This window comes from Watersipora subatra, chromosome 7, assembly GCF_963576615.1.
Source record: "Watersipora subatra chromosome 7, tzWatSuba1.1, whole genome shotgun sequence".
Classification (NCBI taxonomy): Eukaryota; Metazoa; Bryozoa; class Gymnolaemata; order Cheilostomatida; family Watersiporidae; genus Watersipora; species Watersipora subatra.
In genome coordinates, this window is record NC_088714.1 from 18377925 (window position 1) to 18396688 (window position 18764).

The window sequence follows — 18764 nt, forward strand, 5'->3', positions numbered from 1 at the left end:
TGATGATACTCAGCACTCTATAGAGAAACTCATATGCAGGCTTTATAATATTGACACAACTGAAAAGGTCAATGAAGCAAGATATTTGGTTTATTGCTCTCCCTCAAGGATTTCCCAAGCTAACCTTCATCCAACCCAAGATGAATTGAGGCTGCATGTAATGAGAGCTGGTTACCAAGCAGCCATATGGCGTAGAGCTGTGCAGCCAACAATTGATCCACCCCTACCCACTAATCATGGCTGGACTTTGTATAATGGAAATCTCAAAATCACATGGATGACACAGACCCATCGCCTTCTGGTGTGATGAAAGACATTTTATGTCGCTGTAAGACAGGATGTTCATCCAAATAAATGGTTATATAATATTGTGTATATGTTAAACTCTATGCAACTTGGAAAGATATAAATATTAAATCTGAAATATGCTACAAATTCTGATCTTGATTGATGTATTGCAACCTCTTTGCCTTCCCAAAATGATAAACTGGCAAAATTTGAAATTATATCATTAAATTCATGTATTACATAATACATTATGAAAATGTTGTGGTAAGTTGAGAGAATTGTCAATTACATCCTCGGAACAAGCTCCAAATTTTGGTCCAAAAACACATGGAATTGAGTGGTATTCACAATTATATTTAATACATACTTCAAGTTATGCATATAACTTACATAATAATATTATGTAATATAAATTTAAATCCATCCGTTTTTGAAATCTCAAAATATGATATTTGAAATTAGCTACAAATTTGGATCTAGTTTGATGTATCACAGTCCCGCTCTGTACTGGTCGAACTTGTAAATTATAAAAATTATATTATTAATTTATTGTATCACGTAATACATTATAATTAGTCTGGTGGCTAGTTTAGAAGTGTAGAAACTAGATATTCAGAATCAGCATAAATTTCTGGTCTAGAACATTATTTCAGCATATTGTCCATCCTAATATAAAATAAATCACTTTTTTTGAGCACTTTATGGTAGGCTGCTGCTCCACTATATTTAATTCCGCGTTTTCGTTCATTATGATAGTTTAGTTCCGCTCAGGAAATTTTCGCGAGAGGATGACTCCGCGAAAACGCGAAAGTTAGTTGAGGCGAATACATAAGTGTCCTAGGGTAGTGCTATGTTCATATGATGCAATGCATATGGTAAATCAAAAAACTTATTCTACAGATGGTCAGAAGAGTCCCTTGGACATCAAGTGTAGAGAGCCCTCAAGAAATGTCACACAAGAAGCGACTGGCCCTCAGGTAACGTTTTACACTTTTTGTAAACATGTCCGCACCTCGTGATTGCTAGGATTTGTTAGTTTGGTCACACTTTTACTAGCTTTTAGAGTTTCAGTACAATTCCAAGTTAATTTTGATATGCATTTACTAATGAAAAACGTCTCATTTTGTTGAAACCTAAATCAAAAACTGGTTTTCTATACATTTTGACTCAAAAAACACTGAAAAACGCTGAACGGTTTCAGTTGGTTTATCGAAGAGTGACTGTATGCTCAAGCTATAGGTCAGAGCACACTGCAGTCCAAATAAGTTTTGCAAACACTAGTGCTAGCATCAGGCTTGGGACATCTACTCTGAGAAACATGCAGGAGGTAGAGAGCATGAACAAAGCATTTTTTTCTTAACATTCATATGTACAAGTTTGTATAACTAAATTTTTAGCATGAATTTCTCATTTTAAATACATTTTCCCAATAAATGTACTTTTCAGAAATTTGCCATTTTGAGCGGTTTAGAGTGAACCTATATAATTACTGAAATAATTTCTTGCAGTGCATTTCAAGTTTTCTTTGATAACATGTTTACTGGCAGTCGGCTAGTCTGTCAGGAGAAAGTCATAAATATGTATATTCAGCGCTACAAATATAGTCAAAGACATTGTCGTACATCGGGGTGTCAGCTGCAACGTCGATGCTTGCAAATTCGTCAAAAGATTGTCGCAAAGTTACGATCATGTTCTTTGGCCATAGCGATTGAGAGTAGATGTTGCTACCAGATGATGATAAACAGGAAGCTAATAATGGTCTTGTCTTTGCTATTTAAGACTTTAACAGATCCTGTTGAGTGTGGCTCTGTCAAAAGTGCAACTGATTTGTTTGTGAGGAACTCATTTTTGAGGTTTGATCCCGTTTAGCCTACCTGTAGTAGAACCTAGCATTCTATTTTATCGGGTTGGCCAAACTCATTCTTATAGCAAAGCTTTCTAAAACATAATTTGAGGCTGGTAATCATAACAACTTGCTGATTGGCCTTATAGAATCATTTGAAGGTAATGGTGACACTCTGTCATGTGCCCTTTTTATAGCCGTAAAATTAAACGGCGGGTTCCTTACTCGGTGTTTAAAAAGTGATATGTGTCAGCAGGTTGGTCATGTGATAGCACATCAACCAATGTGTCAAATTTCTATACACAAATGCTGGTCCCCGTACGTACAAAGCATAATCAATGACTAAGAATTTTGGGTTATGTGTCAAAGTCATGCTGTAGAGCTCAGGCTATTCAATAGGAGCTCGAACTATTCAATAATTATCTTTTTAGTTGTTGTTCTCTCATTCTCCCGCATCACTCGAGGCAACTAAGGGTGCCTTTGGTTTTGGCTCATGTATGATAGCAGATTTCCATTTAGTTCGATTAAAAGCAGTCGTTTTTTATGAGTTTGTATTGATCTGCGGCCATTTTAAATTCTTCTTTGCTACATCTTTATAGCTGAGTCTAGGCCTTCCTTGATTTTGTTTACCATCACATAGTTCTGAGCATAATAGTTGATGTGGAAGCCGGTCCTGATCCATTTTATGTACATGGCTCCACAAGTCAGACTTGTTTCAATAAGTATGTCAGCTGTTGATGATAGGCCTACCCGTTTTAAGATTTCTATGTTTGTCATGCCACTTGATGTTCGTCATACCCCTCAAGCGTATCATCATCACAACATGTACATGTAGTTTCTTTTCTTGAGATTGATAAATCGTTTAGGTCTCTGCACCATATAAGGGAGTTGACAGAAGCACTGCTCTTTACACTTCACTCTGTAATAGTTTCCATCGTGTGTCATTTTCAGTACATACAGGTATGAATGAGCTAGCTCAAGGTGGTTCTTAAGCATTGTCAAGGGTTATAGCATCCAGGTGAATGTGATGGAACCATTCCGATTCGTTGACTTTTTAGCAACAAATGTTTGCATAAAACCCGTTTAGCCTCTACCTTGCTGGTTGGTTATGTAATTTATGGAAAACCCTAGACAGCTGGAATGTAACCACAAAACAAGTTAAATTGAAAGGTTTATCTATATAGTGAGAAAGCTACCGGCTTTATCTATATTATAGATGCTATTATATTATTATTTTACATCTATATTGGTTATACAATATAACCGATTCTGACTACAAAATACTTCTCTTGTACATAACAACTAGACAACATGGTTTGAAACATTCAAATTGAATAGTAAATTGCTGTTTTGCTACTGTTTCTACTGCATTACTGAAATTTAATCAAATTAAAGGAAAATAATCACAATGGTATTCGTTGTACCAATTCATAGTCTATTTCTTGCAGAAGCAGATCGGCGATGCATGATTAGTTACTAGTGGATATGGTTAATAAGCGTTGCGGGTAACTCACCCACCAACTCTGGAACTTTTGCAAAAGAGTGTTTATACCTTGTGAGTCAGTTGATATGATTTCATTAGCAAAAATAAGTCGATCAACACAGGTTCATCGACACACTACAAACAAAGATCGTACAGCATACTCATAGAATATTCTTCTTTACTCAATGACTCATGGCCATACATTGATCAACCATACATCTGCCGTAGCTTCTCATCATGGAAACTTGGTGATTATTAGCTACTGAGTCAGGGTTTGAATTAACCTACATTTACGATTTGCATAAGAGAGCAGTTTAAGGTCAGATGCTCTTTGTTCTGCGATTTGAAACCCGACCTGCTGTTCTCAGGTCAGGGCTACTAGGCCATGACTGCCATAGTATAGGACCCAGATACATAAGTAATACCAAAACTCGTGTTCATGAGTTGGCAGCGCAGTCGTAGATTGATGTAGGAATCCCATCATGTCAATCGCATAGTCGATTATGTCATACAGTTATCTGCAAATCATTGTGCCACAGGCTACCATTAATGCTACTGTAGGTCATCGTGTCATCCACTTACCGTAAATGGCAGAGGTTATGTTCGTCAGCGCAAGTGTAGGATTAGTTGAGAATGTTTCTGTTGAGTAGAGATAATATTTTAGGAGTCCTCTCCACTCATCCTCCATTACTCATCAATTGAATGGAGTATCAGCTAAAGATGCTTGAGAGAAAGTTAACATCAGTAATTGGCCATCAGGCAGCTGCCCAGTTGTAGCAACTATTGTTCTACAGCGTGCCAGCAGATACTAAATTAATCCCTGTTTGTTTGCGTGTATGAATTTTCATCTAATCGTTTGACAGATCAAGCTTTGCATACTTTAGCCTTTGTCATTAGTTTGCTGTTAGAAAAAAATGTTATGGCGCCCCACCTCTTCCAATGAGGGATGGAGAGCATGCTAATATACATCAATTAGGTTAAAACATAAGTTGGGCTTTTATATTTTTCCTCTACTCTGTACCACCCAGGCCATAAGCCCCAACATAAGATGAAAAAGGAAGATCAACAAATTTAGTATGTTTGAGCAATTTTAGATTATAAGAAAACTGGCTGTATTTTGAACAGCAATGTTCAAAATAATTTTTTCTTTAGCCATCTTTTAGTTTGAAGGGTTTACCTTTTGATCTAAAAATGACTTGTGCACTCTCTGTGCGGCCTGCGCCGAACAGAGTAAGGAAAGCACTAAAAACTCTTTGCCGCGAGCGTCACATCAAAAAGCTGCAAATGAAAATATATTTTTATTAAATGGATGCTATTTTTGTTTTGCTTACTGTAACTGTAATTTCAGCATTGTTTTTATTATGTTATTTAAATTAACAGAAAAAATTATGGATTATTTTTTTCAGCGATTTATCATAAAGCCAGATGCAACCACCAAAAGAGCCACATTTGGCTCGAGAGCTATAGGTTCCCTAGCCCTGCTCTAGTGGCATGTAAACCTGACCAAGCCTGAATATTTGAAATTATTAGCTATGCATATTTATATGTAAGACATCTAATAATCTAGTTAGGTTAATATTATATGATGCTTTACGCTTGTTCACTGGAACAATTTGAATTTTTATTTGTAAAAATGTGTGTGATAATTGAGACCATAGACCTATTAACTATATTATATAGTTAAAAGACATAATTAACTATACATAGATCTATTAACTATACCTATAGTAAATAGACATAATTAACTATACATAGACTTATTAACTATATTATATAGTATAGTGAATAGGTCTATGGTTGAAACAGTCATGGTTTTCTTTGTATCAATAGAAATATTTTTAAAAGATGTCTTTCATAGTCTAGTTTACTGTTTTGAGAGTAGTAAAAAATTTGCATTTGCAAATTTTACAAAACAATGAAGTAAATACTTCATTGTTTTGCCTTCAATTTCGCTATCAGTTTGAGATGATTGAGTTTGGCTCAATCATTTGAAAGTTGTTTGAAAGCTGGGAGTTCATTATGAAACCTTCCACTTTGAGAATTATAAGTTTTATCAATATTCAATATTTTACACATACTTCTTGCCTTTTGCTGGTTTACTTCTAGACATACGGTTGCTAAAACTCCAAGGCTTGCCGTTAGAGCTCTGATCTACGGTGATGCTTGGTTACAGATCTGTTGTGTTTTCCCAAACCATATTTTGTCTTCTTAGTTTTATACCGTTCTCAGATGTTAATAGGCAGTGCAAGGGTAAACAAAATGGTGGCATTTTTCAAGGGTTTTTCGCTATCATTAGGTGCAGTATAAATCTGAAAGCTTGTCAGATTTGACACAGCTTACAGGCTTGCGCCATATGTGCTGATATGTCACCGTGTATACATCGATCCTGTGAATCTCCAAGATTTTTCACCTCTTTCATGACTTCTAGATTTTGTTCCTTGTAAACAAATAAATTGATAAATATCCCAGAGGTTTAAAACTTTAATCTTCGCTAATCCCTGTATAAACCAATGGCATGCGAATTGCGAGCATAAGGAAACATTGTAGCAGACTTATGACAGTTGCCAACAGGTTTTCCAACTCTATGAATATATTAGCTATTTGTTGAGACTTGTCAGTCCTGTCACTTGTGTTGTCAGCTGATCCTCATGCAGTCCAGTTCACTTCTTGACCATTGTAGGCTTGAGGGTGCTCGAGTTCAACTTTATAACAATATTTAGAGATACCGGGTTTTAAGTATCGTGCCAAAGTTAATACTGTTTATTGTAAGGAATTATATAGTTGGCCTCTTTTGACAGCTGTTACATTTTCTTGTTTTCAAATGCTTGTAAAACCTTTGCTAACGCCTCTATTTGTTTTCTATATTTTTTATCATTTGCTTACTAATACTACACCAAATTTGTTTTAATATTTTGCTTTAATTAGTTTTTGAATCTGAAATTTTTTTTTAACAAGTGCGATTGGCACTGTTCCAACTGTGCCTACTTAAACTCGTATGGTGGTTGCCGTGTCCATATATTTGACCCGTAATTTTTCTGGTTTCTTACAATCACTTTATCGTCGGCAAAGCTGAAAAGCAAAGGTTATCTAAAAACCTTCCATAGTCTACAGTGAGATTTAGATTATTCTTAGATATTCCCGGTTTTGATAAATCCTGTGTATTAGATGTGCATAGTTGCATGTTGAATGTTTCGGAAATAGTTATGAACTTTTTTATCAAATTTATAGACCCTGTACCTATTTCAACTAGTCATTTGAATAGGATTAAGTTGAAACTATTTATTTGTTTTTAAATGTTACAAACACGAGATACACTCCACTAATTTAAATCATGTATTTTAAAAGTAAGTATTACGATAGTATCAAGTATGCTATGGAACTAAAAATTTCATTTCTTTAAAATCGTTTTTGTATATAAGGATGATCAGTCACTCCTTATTCTCTATTATATTCTCACTGATGCTCAATTACTCGTACTATTACATCTATCTCCTTTCTACATCTAGTGCATCTACATGTAGATGCATTAGATGTAGATTCACTACATCTAATGCATCTACATCTAGTGCATCTACAGGTAGATGCACTACATGTAGTGCATCTACATATAGTGCATCTACATCTAGTGCATCTACATCTAGTGCATCTACATCTAGTGCAGTGGTTCCCAACTACCTCGGAGCCATGGACCCCTGAGCTCCTTATCTAAAAGCCACAGACCCCTCTATAAACATCATAATATATGGTGTTTATAACAATGCATTGTAAATTGAAATGTTTTATTTTTCATGGATCTTAGTATATCGTTGAGATTGAAGGGGGAGAAAGAATTACGTGTTTGCTGGTTACAGGTTTTGTTGTTTTGTACTACTAACCGGAAATCAGGTACTATCCAGCGATTGATGCACATAGGTGATAAAAGTCCGGACCCGAAAACCTAACAAGACAATGCGACCATCCCGCGAGAATCGCATTAGCCCCGAAACCCAGGCTAGGACAATCCCAACAGAGCTCGATCATTAAACCCCACCCATATGATAGTCATCGCCTATCCTTTTAGGGTTTTCTATCATTGATTCAACCACTATAAGACAGAAATAGCTGTAAATAACTAGCTAGAAAAACTAATTCAGGCACCAGCCTGTGGACCCCCTCAAATTCTCCTGCGGACCCCTAGGGGTCCATGGACCACCAGTTGGGAATCCCTGATTTAGTGCATCTACATCTAGTGCATCTACAGTCAAACTAAATGATGAAAAATTATTAAATCTTTGTTTTTAAACTTACTACGCATTTATTTAAATTTGAAAGTGTTTCAAATATTCAGATTCTTACCAAGTTATACTTTGTTGAAATAACTACTGTATCAATTGCTGTTATCTAAAAAAACTACTGTCAATTGCTGATTTTTTTGTATATTTTTAACAGAAGTGTACATTCACGGTTATTATACTTCATTTGCTGTCCATTGAGCAAAAATTGTTATCATGGTAGCATCTCATTTCTATGGGCTTTCCAAAATGTCAAATGTTTGCTCGTTGCAAACATTTGACGAACGGAATTAGTTCATTTCAAATGAGTGTTTTGAAAGGTCACTAAGCAATCACTAACTCGCTAAAACTAGTGTCGATGGAATGTTCTCAGCGAATTGGTGGTTGTATTTGTATGAAACAGTCTGTGGAGCCACCCTTTTATGATTTCAGTATCTTTCTGTATAATTGAATGCGTAATTATTCCCCTGGATGTTGCTATTTGATCTATATACAAAAACGTGTCTGCCTGCATATATTCAGTAGCATGAGAGGTAAATTCAAAGTAAAATAGGTACATTAATTGTTAAACATTTATTAGCTGCAGTGATCTGGCAACGGTGGGTCTTGTTGGTTTAATTGTCCAACACTGCTATTACATAACAAAGTGTTAACTTTATGGCTTTTGAGTCTGTAGGCTATTCACTGCTGCGCTGAGCCAAGTTTATGGTATATTGCGTAATAACCAGTGATATTCTCACCTTATAGCAGCCTTCAAAAATAAATGGTTTTCTCACCAATAGTAGGCTACTGCTTAATTCATTCTAGCGCATAAATATTGACTTAGAATGATTAAAAACGTTCAGAGATCTGCCACAAAAGCTCTATTTGTAAATTGGCTGGTGTGAACGCAGCTTAGCTTGAGCCTGATTCACACTATATCGCCGTAGATCCACGCTTTCCTTTCGGCGTTCATCGTCAATTATGTGAACCATAAATCGATGGCATCGACGAAGCAACGCGGACACGTCGGGAAAGGTTGCAGCTGTCAAATTTTGCCCAGCATCGACGACCGCCTTTCAAATGCGTGATTTATTTATTTCCATTTATGACATTTGCTGCGGGGCTAGTATTTGATTTCACTCTCTCGACAACAAAAAGGTTTCTTCGCGAAAATTTAGCTAGAGAAAAGATAGCACTACATCATGGAGTATTTACTGATGCAAACACGGATGGGTTTGTGATAGTTTGAACATAGTTATCATCGACGATCACTGAAGTACTCTGGAATTAACGTCGAGATGATTGATGATCATTATTGATGATCACCGAAGTATTGTAGAGTCAATGCCGAAATACGACAATATAGTGTGAACCAGCCTTTAGCATTAATATTCCCCAGTTTAATGGAAGTTTATTTATAATTAATAGTTTAATCTACAATTACTATTGTGAATTATACTACAACTGTATGATAAATGCTTGCGGTTTTTATATATCCCATTTGATAGGTTAATTATCTATAAGTTTCGTTTACGGATACTTATTAAACTTTCAAGTTTCTTTCATAGCTTATTTGATATACTATTTAGTTTCAGTTTACAAATGACTGGAAGTCGAAGTCACATACATCCATACATACGCCTACATGACTTTGTATTGGATGGGATTCAGTTATTATTGGAAGCTCGTGTTACTTTCACCGCCTCGCAGCCGAGCAATGCGCTGTCTCCCCGATATTTTGAGAAACTGTTGTGATTTACGAAATTGATTAACGATTCAGAGCAGCCATTATTGACATTTGCTAAGAAAACTGTTTAGAGCAAATAATAGCCATACAATACTGCGTAGTTGTTAAAATAATTATAATTCTTTGTAGTTACAAGTGTAGTTTTTAACGTTGCTGCAATCACTGCAATAAAAACACTAGATCTAAGTTTCTATGAAAGAAAATTGATTGGTTGTAAATGGGTCATCGCAGTTACAGTCTATGAGGTTTCACTTTGGCTAGCCATACCAAGTGAGTTTCATAAATGTTAAATCATTGTGGTGATAGTTATTGTTGTAAGTTGCACGTTTTGTATAAAACATGTTTTGTGGAAAGGCAAGCCTGAATTTTTTACCTTTATATTAATAGGGTAAGGGTTATATTTAGTTAATTTGTAACCTTTCTAACCCTGTTCTTGGCCATTCATAGTATGCAAAAATGTTAAGGTGAAAACACACTAGGCGCTATTTGGCGCGATATCGTGCTGCGTGGTACTAATCTGCGCTAGAACTCGCTCAGCGAGGTCATGCAGAGCGATAACGCTAGACTTTCTGTAAACAAATCTATCGCTAACGAAATGCATTTCGATTGGTTGGTTTTTCCCAGGATACAATTTTATGGCAGGTAATTATTTTTCATCGATGTTAAACCAATGTACAGCAGCGACAATTTGCTATTTTGTTACGAATGAAACATCATCAGAACGAACACTAAATTGTTCATAAATATAATAAAAGCACCTCCTGTACGACAAACACACAAAAATTACAACAAAACCAGTCGAAAATCAACATTTGGAGTCAATCATTGCGCAGGTTGACCATCTTGAGGTCGATCAATGCTTAATGTTAAATACAAAAAACAATTACAAGTTAAACTATATATAAAAAGCGTAAAATATCACTGTTAAAAATACAATAGTCGTTTTTTCGTATGTCTTTTTGTGTACAATCCGTGAAAGCGAGACGTGCCTAATAACAAAAGCGGAAGTTGTTTACGTTGTTGCCTAGACGACACCATATTGACTTACCTGAATTTATTAACAACTCCAAAGAAACTATTGACACAGAATTTTATCGGCAGTTTGTGAACGTGCCCACGTTATCGTTTGCTGGTAAATGGCTCAAGTGTGTTTAGGCACACGCCAGCGATATCTCCACGCTCCTCATGACGCTCGCAATAAAATCCCTCGTGTGTTTGGTCCGTTAGAATTTTACGGTGATCGTATATGACTTGTATTTTAGTACTCATTTGAACCTTATGCGTTTGTAAGTGTACCAAGGAAGTCTAGCTGAAGGTAGGCCTAAACTTACCAGTAAAACGGTTTTTTTATATTAGTATATGTTAAAGATTGTTTTTGTTGACATAACAGATCATCAAATGTAAAATTGTATTCGCTGATAAACTGTGTTGGGAACACCGCAGCACGCAATCATTGACATACTGTTTAATTTGTATAAACCATTCACTACTCACCAGTATATGAGGGATCTTGGTTCATATTGGTCACGGGAAATGGCGCGGATATTTGTGTTTTTGTGTTAAGAACAGTTTTCAATAGAAAGAAAGTCAACAATTGTTAAACCAAACTGTCTCTGGAAGATATTGCATTGTCAGGGGTTGGAGTCGAGCAATTGGACTATTTCATACAGTAGCTTGACAAAAACAAGTTACAGATAAAAAAACACTCAGAATAAGTCCTTCAACTTATAATGTAATGAAGAGTCAGTGGTGAAAGGTTTGGTGTGATGCTGGTGTTGAGGTTTACCTATGGGTCTCCCTGCTTTGTAATTGTACCTTGTTTATTTATTCTGATGTTTCCTCAAGCCTTTCTGGGTTCCCAACAAGATACTATAAGTTACAAAGATGAGTTGAAATAGACTGGATATAATCATATAATAGCCTTGGTTTGGTGCTGACTCATGGGTTACTGCAGGTTTATCGTTGTTTGGTCACATCTGAACATCAGGCTATTTATGCAGGGCTACCTCAATAAATGTACATTGGCATAAGATGCCTTACTTAGTATTATGATTTTCCAATTTAATAGAATGAGTCAGTATTATTAGTCGTATAAAGAATTACACAACAGCCATTCAGTTGTCTTCCCCTGTTAGTTTCCTGTGGGCTTCGTGTGCACTATGAGATGATTTGTCATTAGCTTTTGCCCCATTTGTGAGACAGCCAATTTGTTTTGCTAGAAAGCTATTGACCAATTTACGCTGGCAACTGATTTACGCATGTAAACATGCTCATCATTCTCATTGGGTACTAGTACCCTGTTAGTTTAGTTTGCAGTGAAGAATTGTCAGTCATGCTGATGAAGCACAGAGAATAGATATGTGCACAACTATTTTGGAATGCTAGAAGGTGAACGATTAGCCCAGGCGTTACGGTGTTGTACTGTTAAGAATGTCACGGGTTAGGGTCCTGTATGAACCAATCGTTGTTCCCATCATCCAGCTAATGCTTCAGACATACGGACACGGCTCTTATTATTGCAAATACTGTCCGAATGCCCAGCGGTAATAGAATAATTACCTAATGAATTTGAGTAACTTCTGGAAAGCTAGATCTTAACTAAAATCTTTACTAAAACAATACCCTGTTTTGGGCCAGCTTAACAATCGTTACTCGTAACGGTCAACAGTGCTAGTTATTAATCCTCAAGCAAGTGCTTTAAGCATGGGTATCGTAATCAATGTAATGATTATTTGACTAATGAATATGTTGTATTCCATCCGACTTAATGGTTGAGTTTGCAAACCTAATGAATGGGGTTTTTCACTTATAGATCTGGAGGTCCTGAGATCAAATCTGGTGTCATGCAGATTTTTTAAATGCTAGATTTTGATTGCTATAACTGGACACAGGGTTTAACAAAAGGTCAAACGCTGAAATTTATACATATAGATTAGCGCATGCAAAAATGTTAACTGTTGTATTTACATTTACAAAGTGACACCGAGAATGTTTTGTGTAGGAAAACAGGCCTGCGGTTGTTTTGATCTCATTGGTTGTCACAACTAAACAGTCATTTGCAAATTGACTGAGTTCCAACGGAAGTTCAGCAGTTTTTTCAGAAATTTTTTAACCAGGTGAAAATATACAGTAGCCTATTCAGTAAAGGGTTTGACAAAATCTAAATGTCAGCTAGTATAAACAGAGCTGCCTCAGCGCTGCCTGAATGCTGACTTTCAATCTATTAGTTTCACTGCTAGAACTTTGAAATTCAATACTGAAATATATTCTACCTAAAACGGAAAAAGGTATTTAAAACGTTATATGTTAAACGTTATATGTTAAACCATTTATTCGAATTTAGTGGCGAACTGCTGCCCTTTTTTTTTCTCTATGATTTTTGTATGGCATATATTTGGAAAACACTTATTTGTAATTAAATTATTGCCAATAAAGCAATTTGTATATGTTTAAATTATTTCTATGTAGAATGTCACAAGTTTCAGACTATTTATAGGTAGTTTTAGCGAACCCATACATTTACTACTAACTGAAATATTGTAGTTGTTGCCAGGGCATGCAGTTGGTCTAGGCCAGTTGATTTATTTTTTTGTTTCTTACGTTGATCTGAGAAGTTTTAAAGCCCTAAAGGATATGACACAATATACATGTATGCCAACAAGAATATTCGCAGCAAGTGCAAAATATAGGGAAGACTTTGCACTGCTCGTGCCAGCTGGCTCAGTTACAGTCAAAGATTCCCTGAGTCGTCTTATCTTTAATTACCTTTAGCGTTTCAAAGATATTATATTTAATAAGTGCTCTTGCTGAATGCAGTCTAATGACTGGGGCTTCGCTAATCGGTTTTGCTTGACTTGATACTCCCGAAATCATCCCTGGGGAGCTGCCTGACAGGATGAGTTCAATTAGGCAGATGAAACTGGCCAGTTTAGCTTAAAATCTTTACAGTAATCGTCTGCTTGATTTGTCTTGTTTATCATGTCTTTGTTTCTGTACTGAGTGATACTCTCCAGACTGTGTGCCCTGGCAGAGTACAACTAGCATCCAAGTTTGGGTGGCAGGTCACACAAACATTCTCTGTTTAGATGCATTATCTGTAGCCACGTTGACTTCTTGAAGTTTTCGCTTTTCGCACTCATTCGAAAGACTCACTCATTCGCACTTATTCGAATGTTATTTGTGTCTTCCTGTCTGTGTGCCATCCTTCCTGTTTGTGTGCCATCCTTCCTGTTTGTGTGCCATCCTTCCTGTTTGTGTGCCATCCTTCCTGTTTGTGTGCCATCCTTCCTGTTTGTGTGCCATCCTTCCTGTTTGTGTGCCAACCTTCCTGTTTGTGTGCCATCCTTCCAGTTTGTGCGCCATCCTTCCTGTTTGTGTGCCATCCTTCTTGTTGGTGTGCCATCCTTCCTGTTTGTGTGCCATCCTTGCAGTTTGTGTGCCATCCTTCATGTTTTGGTTTTATTGTAGTCAGATGTGTAAACTACACTAGTAATATTGCAACACACTGTATAAACTACACTGTGTGTTGCACTATAGAGCATTAACTAACCTACGAAAAAGAGTTTCAGCTCACTGGAATGCCGGTGTGTGCGCCCGCTGAGTGTGCCATGTGAGATAGAAAATTCTGTGAATGTCCTTGGTGTACACCAGCCATTTCGTACATGCTAAACAGGTGTGCTACTTTTGGGCAACAGCGTGTACTGTATAAAAGAGAAGTGGTATCCATTGCTGCTTCGTAGGTGCTTTAATCACTACATAGTACTTTTTATCAGAACCAAAAAGATATTGATAGTCAGCAGCCTAAAATAGACCTCACTTCCCTATCATTGTGTATCCCAATATATAGTAGGAATGACAACACTCCCATAATTATATTGTTATAAGAACTTTTTAGTAATTATTAGAGTATTTTAAACCAAGTCGTGTCAGTTTTAATGGTATCAGCGCTAAGGTCAGCAGGTTGGCATTTGTTCATTGCATTGCAAATTGGCAGCTTCTGTTATGCACAAGCAAACTTCGCTGTTTGCAGGTTTCTCTTATGATTTCAGTAACTACACTGAAATAAAATTTGCTCAATAACTTCCCTGGCTAGTATAAATATAGCTACTGTAGATTATACAAACTAGTGATCCTGTATAAAACATTGTGAAGGCAGTATGAGCATGTACTTTTGACCTCTATAGCCACAAATACATCAGCGCTGTCTACATTTGTTTTGTTCTTCCAGAAGGTTCTGTGCCTCTATTCTCATTTTTACTTCATCTTGTGATTGTGAAATGTAGAATAGGCATATTTATCTCATACCTGTCTTGCTGTTTCAGGTCGTCTAAGATAGAAGACGACTACAAGAAAGAAAAGAGCAAGCTCCGAGCTCTACAGCTGACAACAGCGCAGGTACAGGCTGACGAAGCATTACGAGATTTGGCTGTACCGGTGGGAAAGCAAAGCAAGGTGAAGGTCGTCTCCGGTAGTACAGCTTCACAAAAGAGAGTCGCTGTCGACTATGTGCCTCCGCTTCTTTCCACTCACTTTGCACAACGTAGACATTATTCCGAGTTCCTTCGAAAATCTCAACTCAAAGACTTGGAGCTCAGGCAGCAGCGAGACAGCAGAAAGTGCATCCGTCCCTATGCAGATACCGTTAATTAATTTATTTTCAAGCTATTTATCTTTGATTAGAATTATATTATTTTTGTCTTCCTCTTATAAACTCGACTGATTATAGTATTTATTTATCTAATTTTATTTTAGATTGTTGCATAATTTTAGCTGCTATTCCTGGCGGTAGTGCCTTGTTTGTGCATTGGATAAGTGTTCACGTAATGCACCATCATTGAATGTAATGCTAGCTGTATTTTTATTTGTTCTGCTTTGTTCTGATAAAGATGACACCAAGAGATAAATGCAAATGGATACATTCTGTGGTTTTTCCCTACAGGCTTTGCCACTTGACTCTTATCCGTTACAGTATCATTCTATTCTTTACTTTCTAAGCACTGAATTGCGGTATTTCACATTAAACCGCTGTCAGACGACCTTGCGGTAATTTTTCCTTATTTATGCTCTGTTTGCGGTGACTTACCACTTCCTATTTTCATTAAGGTCACTATCAACCACAAGAAATCTCATCTCTAAATAATTCTGCAGTTAAATAATCCGTTTTTATAATATATTTATTAAAACTTGACAGCTAAAGAAATGTAACCACTAATGCATAGATGTTGTACCAGCATTATTTCATATGCCGGTCATATTTCAAGTGAAATTGCCAACTTCTCGAAAACAACAAGTTTGGTGTATTCAGACGATATTTGTCTTTCACCATTTTGAGGTGAAGTATTGTTTTACTTCGCTTGACCATGTTGACGGTTGTGGTGGCCTGTGGTAAAATTTGTGGCGCGAAGATCATAAAATACAATTCAAGGCTTTTAACAATAATTTCATTTTATCTCCAGTGAGACAATAATTTGTATCTCATATTTTGTTTGCACAAATTCTTCAATAAGATGGGAGTATTAAATAAACAGAACTCCTATCAGTGAATGCCATCTTACACATTGTCTTGGAGGGGAGTAGCAGATCGTCCCGACTTGAATAGTATGAGTTCTTGGGCTAGGATGTGTCTTGTCCATCTTCCATAGAGAGAAGGGCGACACTAAACACGGAGACTAAACAAACTGATTTATGAATGAGTTGAAAAGTGCGGTTGGCTTGCGGTGCTTCATTCCTGTACACTAACAATGACCGTAGTGCTTTCTCCACCACAACCTTTAGAAGGTCGTAGTACAAGCTAATATTATTTCCCTTTATCTCCATTCCTCTTCACTATCGAATATCTCGCCTTTCCTTCAATTAGAGATGTGTCTGTCTATCCGAGGAGAATTCTCTAACAATAAAACTGGTGATAAACGAGGGGAATACACAGAAATATAAATAAGTTAAGCAAAGCTTATGAGATCAGTTAGAGTTAATACATTGCTACCCTGGCTTTTTATATATTACTTAATTGTCAATAATTTCATTTTAAACAAAAATTCTTTCCAAATTATGCCTGACAAGAACCGTACAATAAAAAAGAAAAAAGGGCAACAGTTGGCCATAAAAGCAAACTTTTATTTTTTAGGCTAATTGTTTCAAGTTTTCAAATTACCAGTACTTTCTTCGGACGATTAAAAAATTAAAATATCTACTATGACTCTAAACATTTCCCATTCCCTCTGGTTTAATCACTCTGGTCATTTCGTTAATGCACCACACTCTAAAGTGAACCTTTTATACATAAAAATTTATTAATGCGATGCGTTATCAAAACTAAGAATTTATTTACATGAGATAGGAAATAGCTAGACCATACAATAAATGAAAATTTAGAAGGTAACTGGTCATTGGTCATTCAAGCATTTGTGGTTTAGACAACAATGTGTGTAGCTCAGTGCCTTATTCACGCTATACCTATTCCGTTTGTTCAAGTAGCTGACCAATCGTGTCATTGCATTTGTTGCAATAGTTTATCTTGCGAGTTGATTGGTTGATTAGTTGTTCTATATATTCTTTGGACCTACACAGGAGCTCCAACCGTATGTAATTAGTTAGAGAGTGTCTTCCGACAATTACAGTGGTGAGTGATTCTTGTCTTCAGGTAAACTTGCGAGTTTGTGTTAAATAAATAGATAGATATGAACCTATCACTGGTCAATATAGTTCAAATCAAACTAGACCATGACATAGCCAAATTATGCGTATTGAAAGAAAAAGCTCTTTTTGTGTAGTGCTCTTCTATAATGTGAATGGCAAGGTCTTGTTGCCATCTACATTATATAATGCAGTGTATAAAGTTTCTGGCGTAAAGTGTACTAGATTTTCTGGGCAAGTAGAATGGTCAGGCAGATTGGAGATGCGATCTGATTATTTTTAACTGCATAAGTCTAAAAACACATTTAGCTCATCATCATCAAGGGCATTTAGACGCTGATCGTAATTGTCTTTGCTAAGTAATATAACCTACGTTTTACGTTAATGTAGTAATTGTATTTATATATTTGGGGTTACGAACAAATCAAGACAAAGTCACATCTAAACAAAAAATAACACTAATACTATAAATATTTCATTAAATTTTTGTGTGTGTTATGTTAAAGGCAAATTGTTTATTATGTATTGTGTAAATTTTATGAGTTTTTAGTAATATTCAGTTTGCTATTTCAGTCTGCATTATGGTTGAAGAGGCTAAAAGGAAAATACAGTTACCATCTCAGACAATTGCTATTGGACTGCGATTATGCAAAGATTATGACAAAAAACGACACCACAGCGGTGAACATATTTTCAAACGGTTTCGTTTCGCGAATCGAGACGCTTTCTGGAACGAACCAATAATGCAAAAGGCAATAAGAAAGATGAACCTCGTTGGATTTCTCTGCCCCCACACCTTGCTCATATCTGGCACAAGAAAGCACATGGATGCACTCAAGGGCGCCTGGGATAGGCAACTACTCAGTCCACCTTTAGGATATAAAATTGTATATTTCGGTAAGCACATTACTCCAAAGCTCTTCAGAAATGTTCAACCTAAGCTCATGGTAGTAATCTGTGTTGTATTGGCTTGCAAATTGCAGGATTATGAAGCCGCTGTAGGCGATCTGATTTTGTTGTTGAATTATAGTCTGTTTACTGACTAATATTACCACATATACTTTAATCGGAGGGTTTTAACTAAAAGATGTTATGATAGAATTTGAATGATGAGACCCGCATATGCAATAATGTTAGCTAACTTTCTTCCATTATGTGTCAAATGCAGAAATTTCGCCCTCTTTATCTATGTCGAATTTTTCTCAAAATAACTTTTAAAGGTTGTTTTAGGATAGCACTTTGGCGACTACGGGTTAGTTTCACCCAGCTGTTGGCTTGTCATATCGCAGTACAAAAGAGAGTGTATGCTCTATTTAAATTGATTCTTTTAGGTGAATAATAGAAACAATTAATACAAGCACGCGGACAAACAAAGCAAACAGCTGGGGTTTGAGTAGAACCTGCGCACTCACACCTTTAGATATCAATATTAAATCTTACATCCATCGAGTGAAGAGAGGCTTTTGCTAATGCTGCTCTCCAGATGATATTAATGGCTGTTTATTCATTGCAGTTACC

General features: G+C 36.4%; 1 protein-coding gene across 1 annotated transcript in view; it reads left to right on the forward strand.

Moving 5' to 3' along the window:
• Positions 1-15838, forward strand: part of LOC137400502 (uncharacterized) — a 68034-nt gene extending 52196 nt beyond the window's left edge. Inside the window, exons 31-32 of the mRNA XM_068086829.1 lie at positions 1189-1265; positions 14936-15838. Coding sequence (XP_067942930.1) covers positions 1189-1265; positions 14936-15263 — 405 coding nt within the window. The 3' untranslated portion in view covers positions 15264-15838. The remainder of the gene's footprint in view (positions 1-1188; positions 1266-14935) is intronic.
• The last annotated feature ends 2926 nt before the right edge of the window (positions 15839-18764 follow it).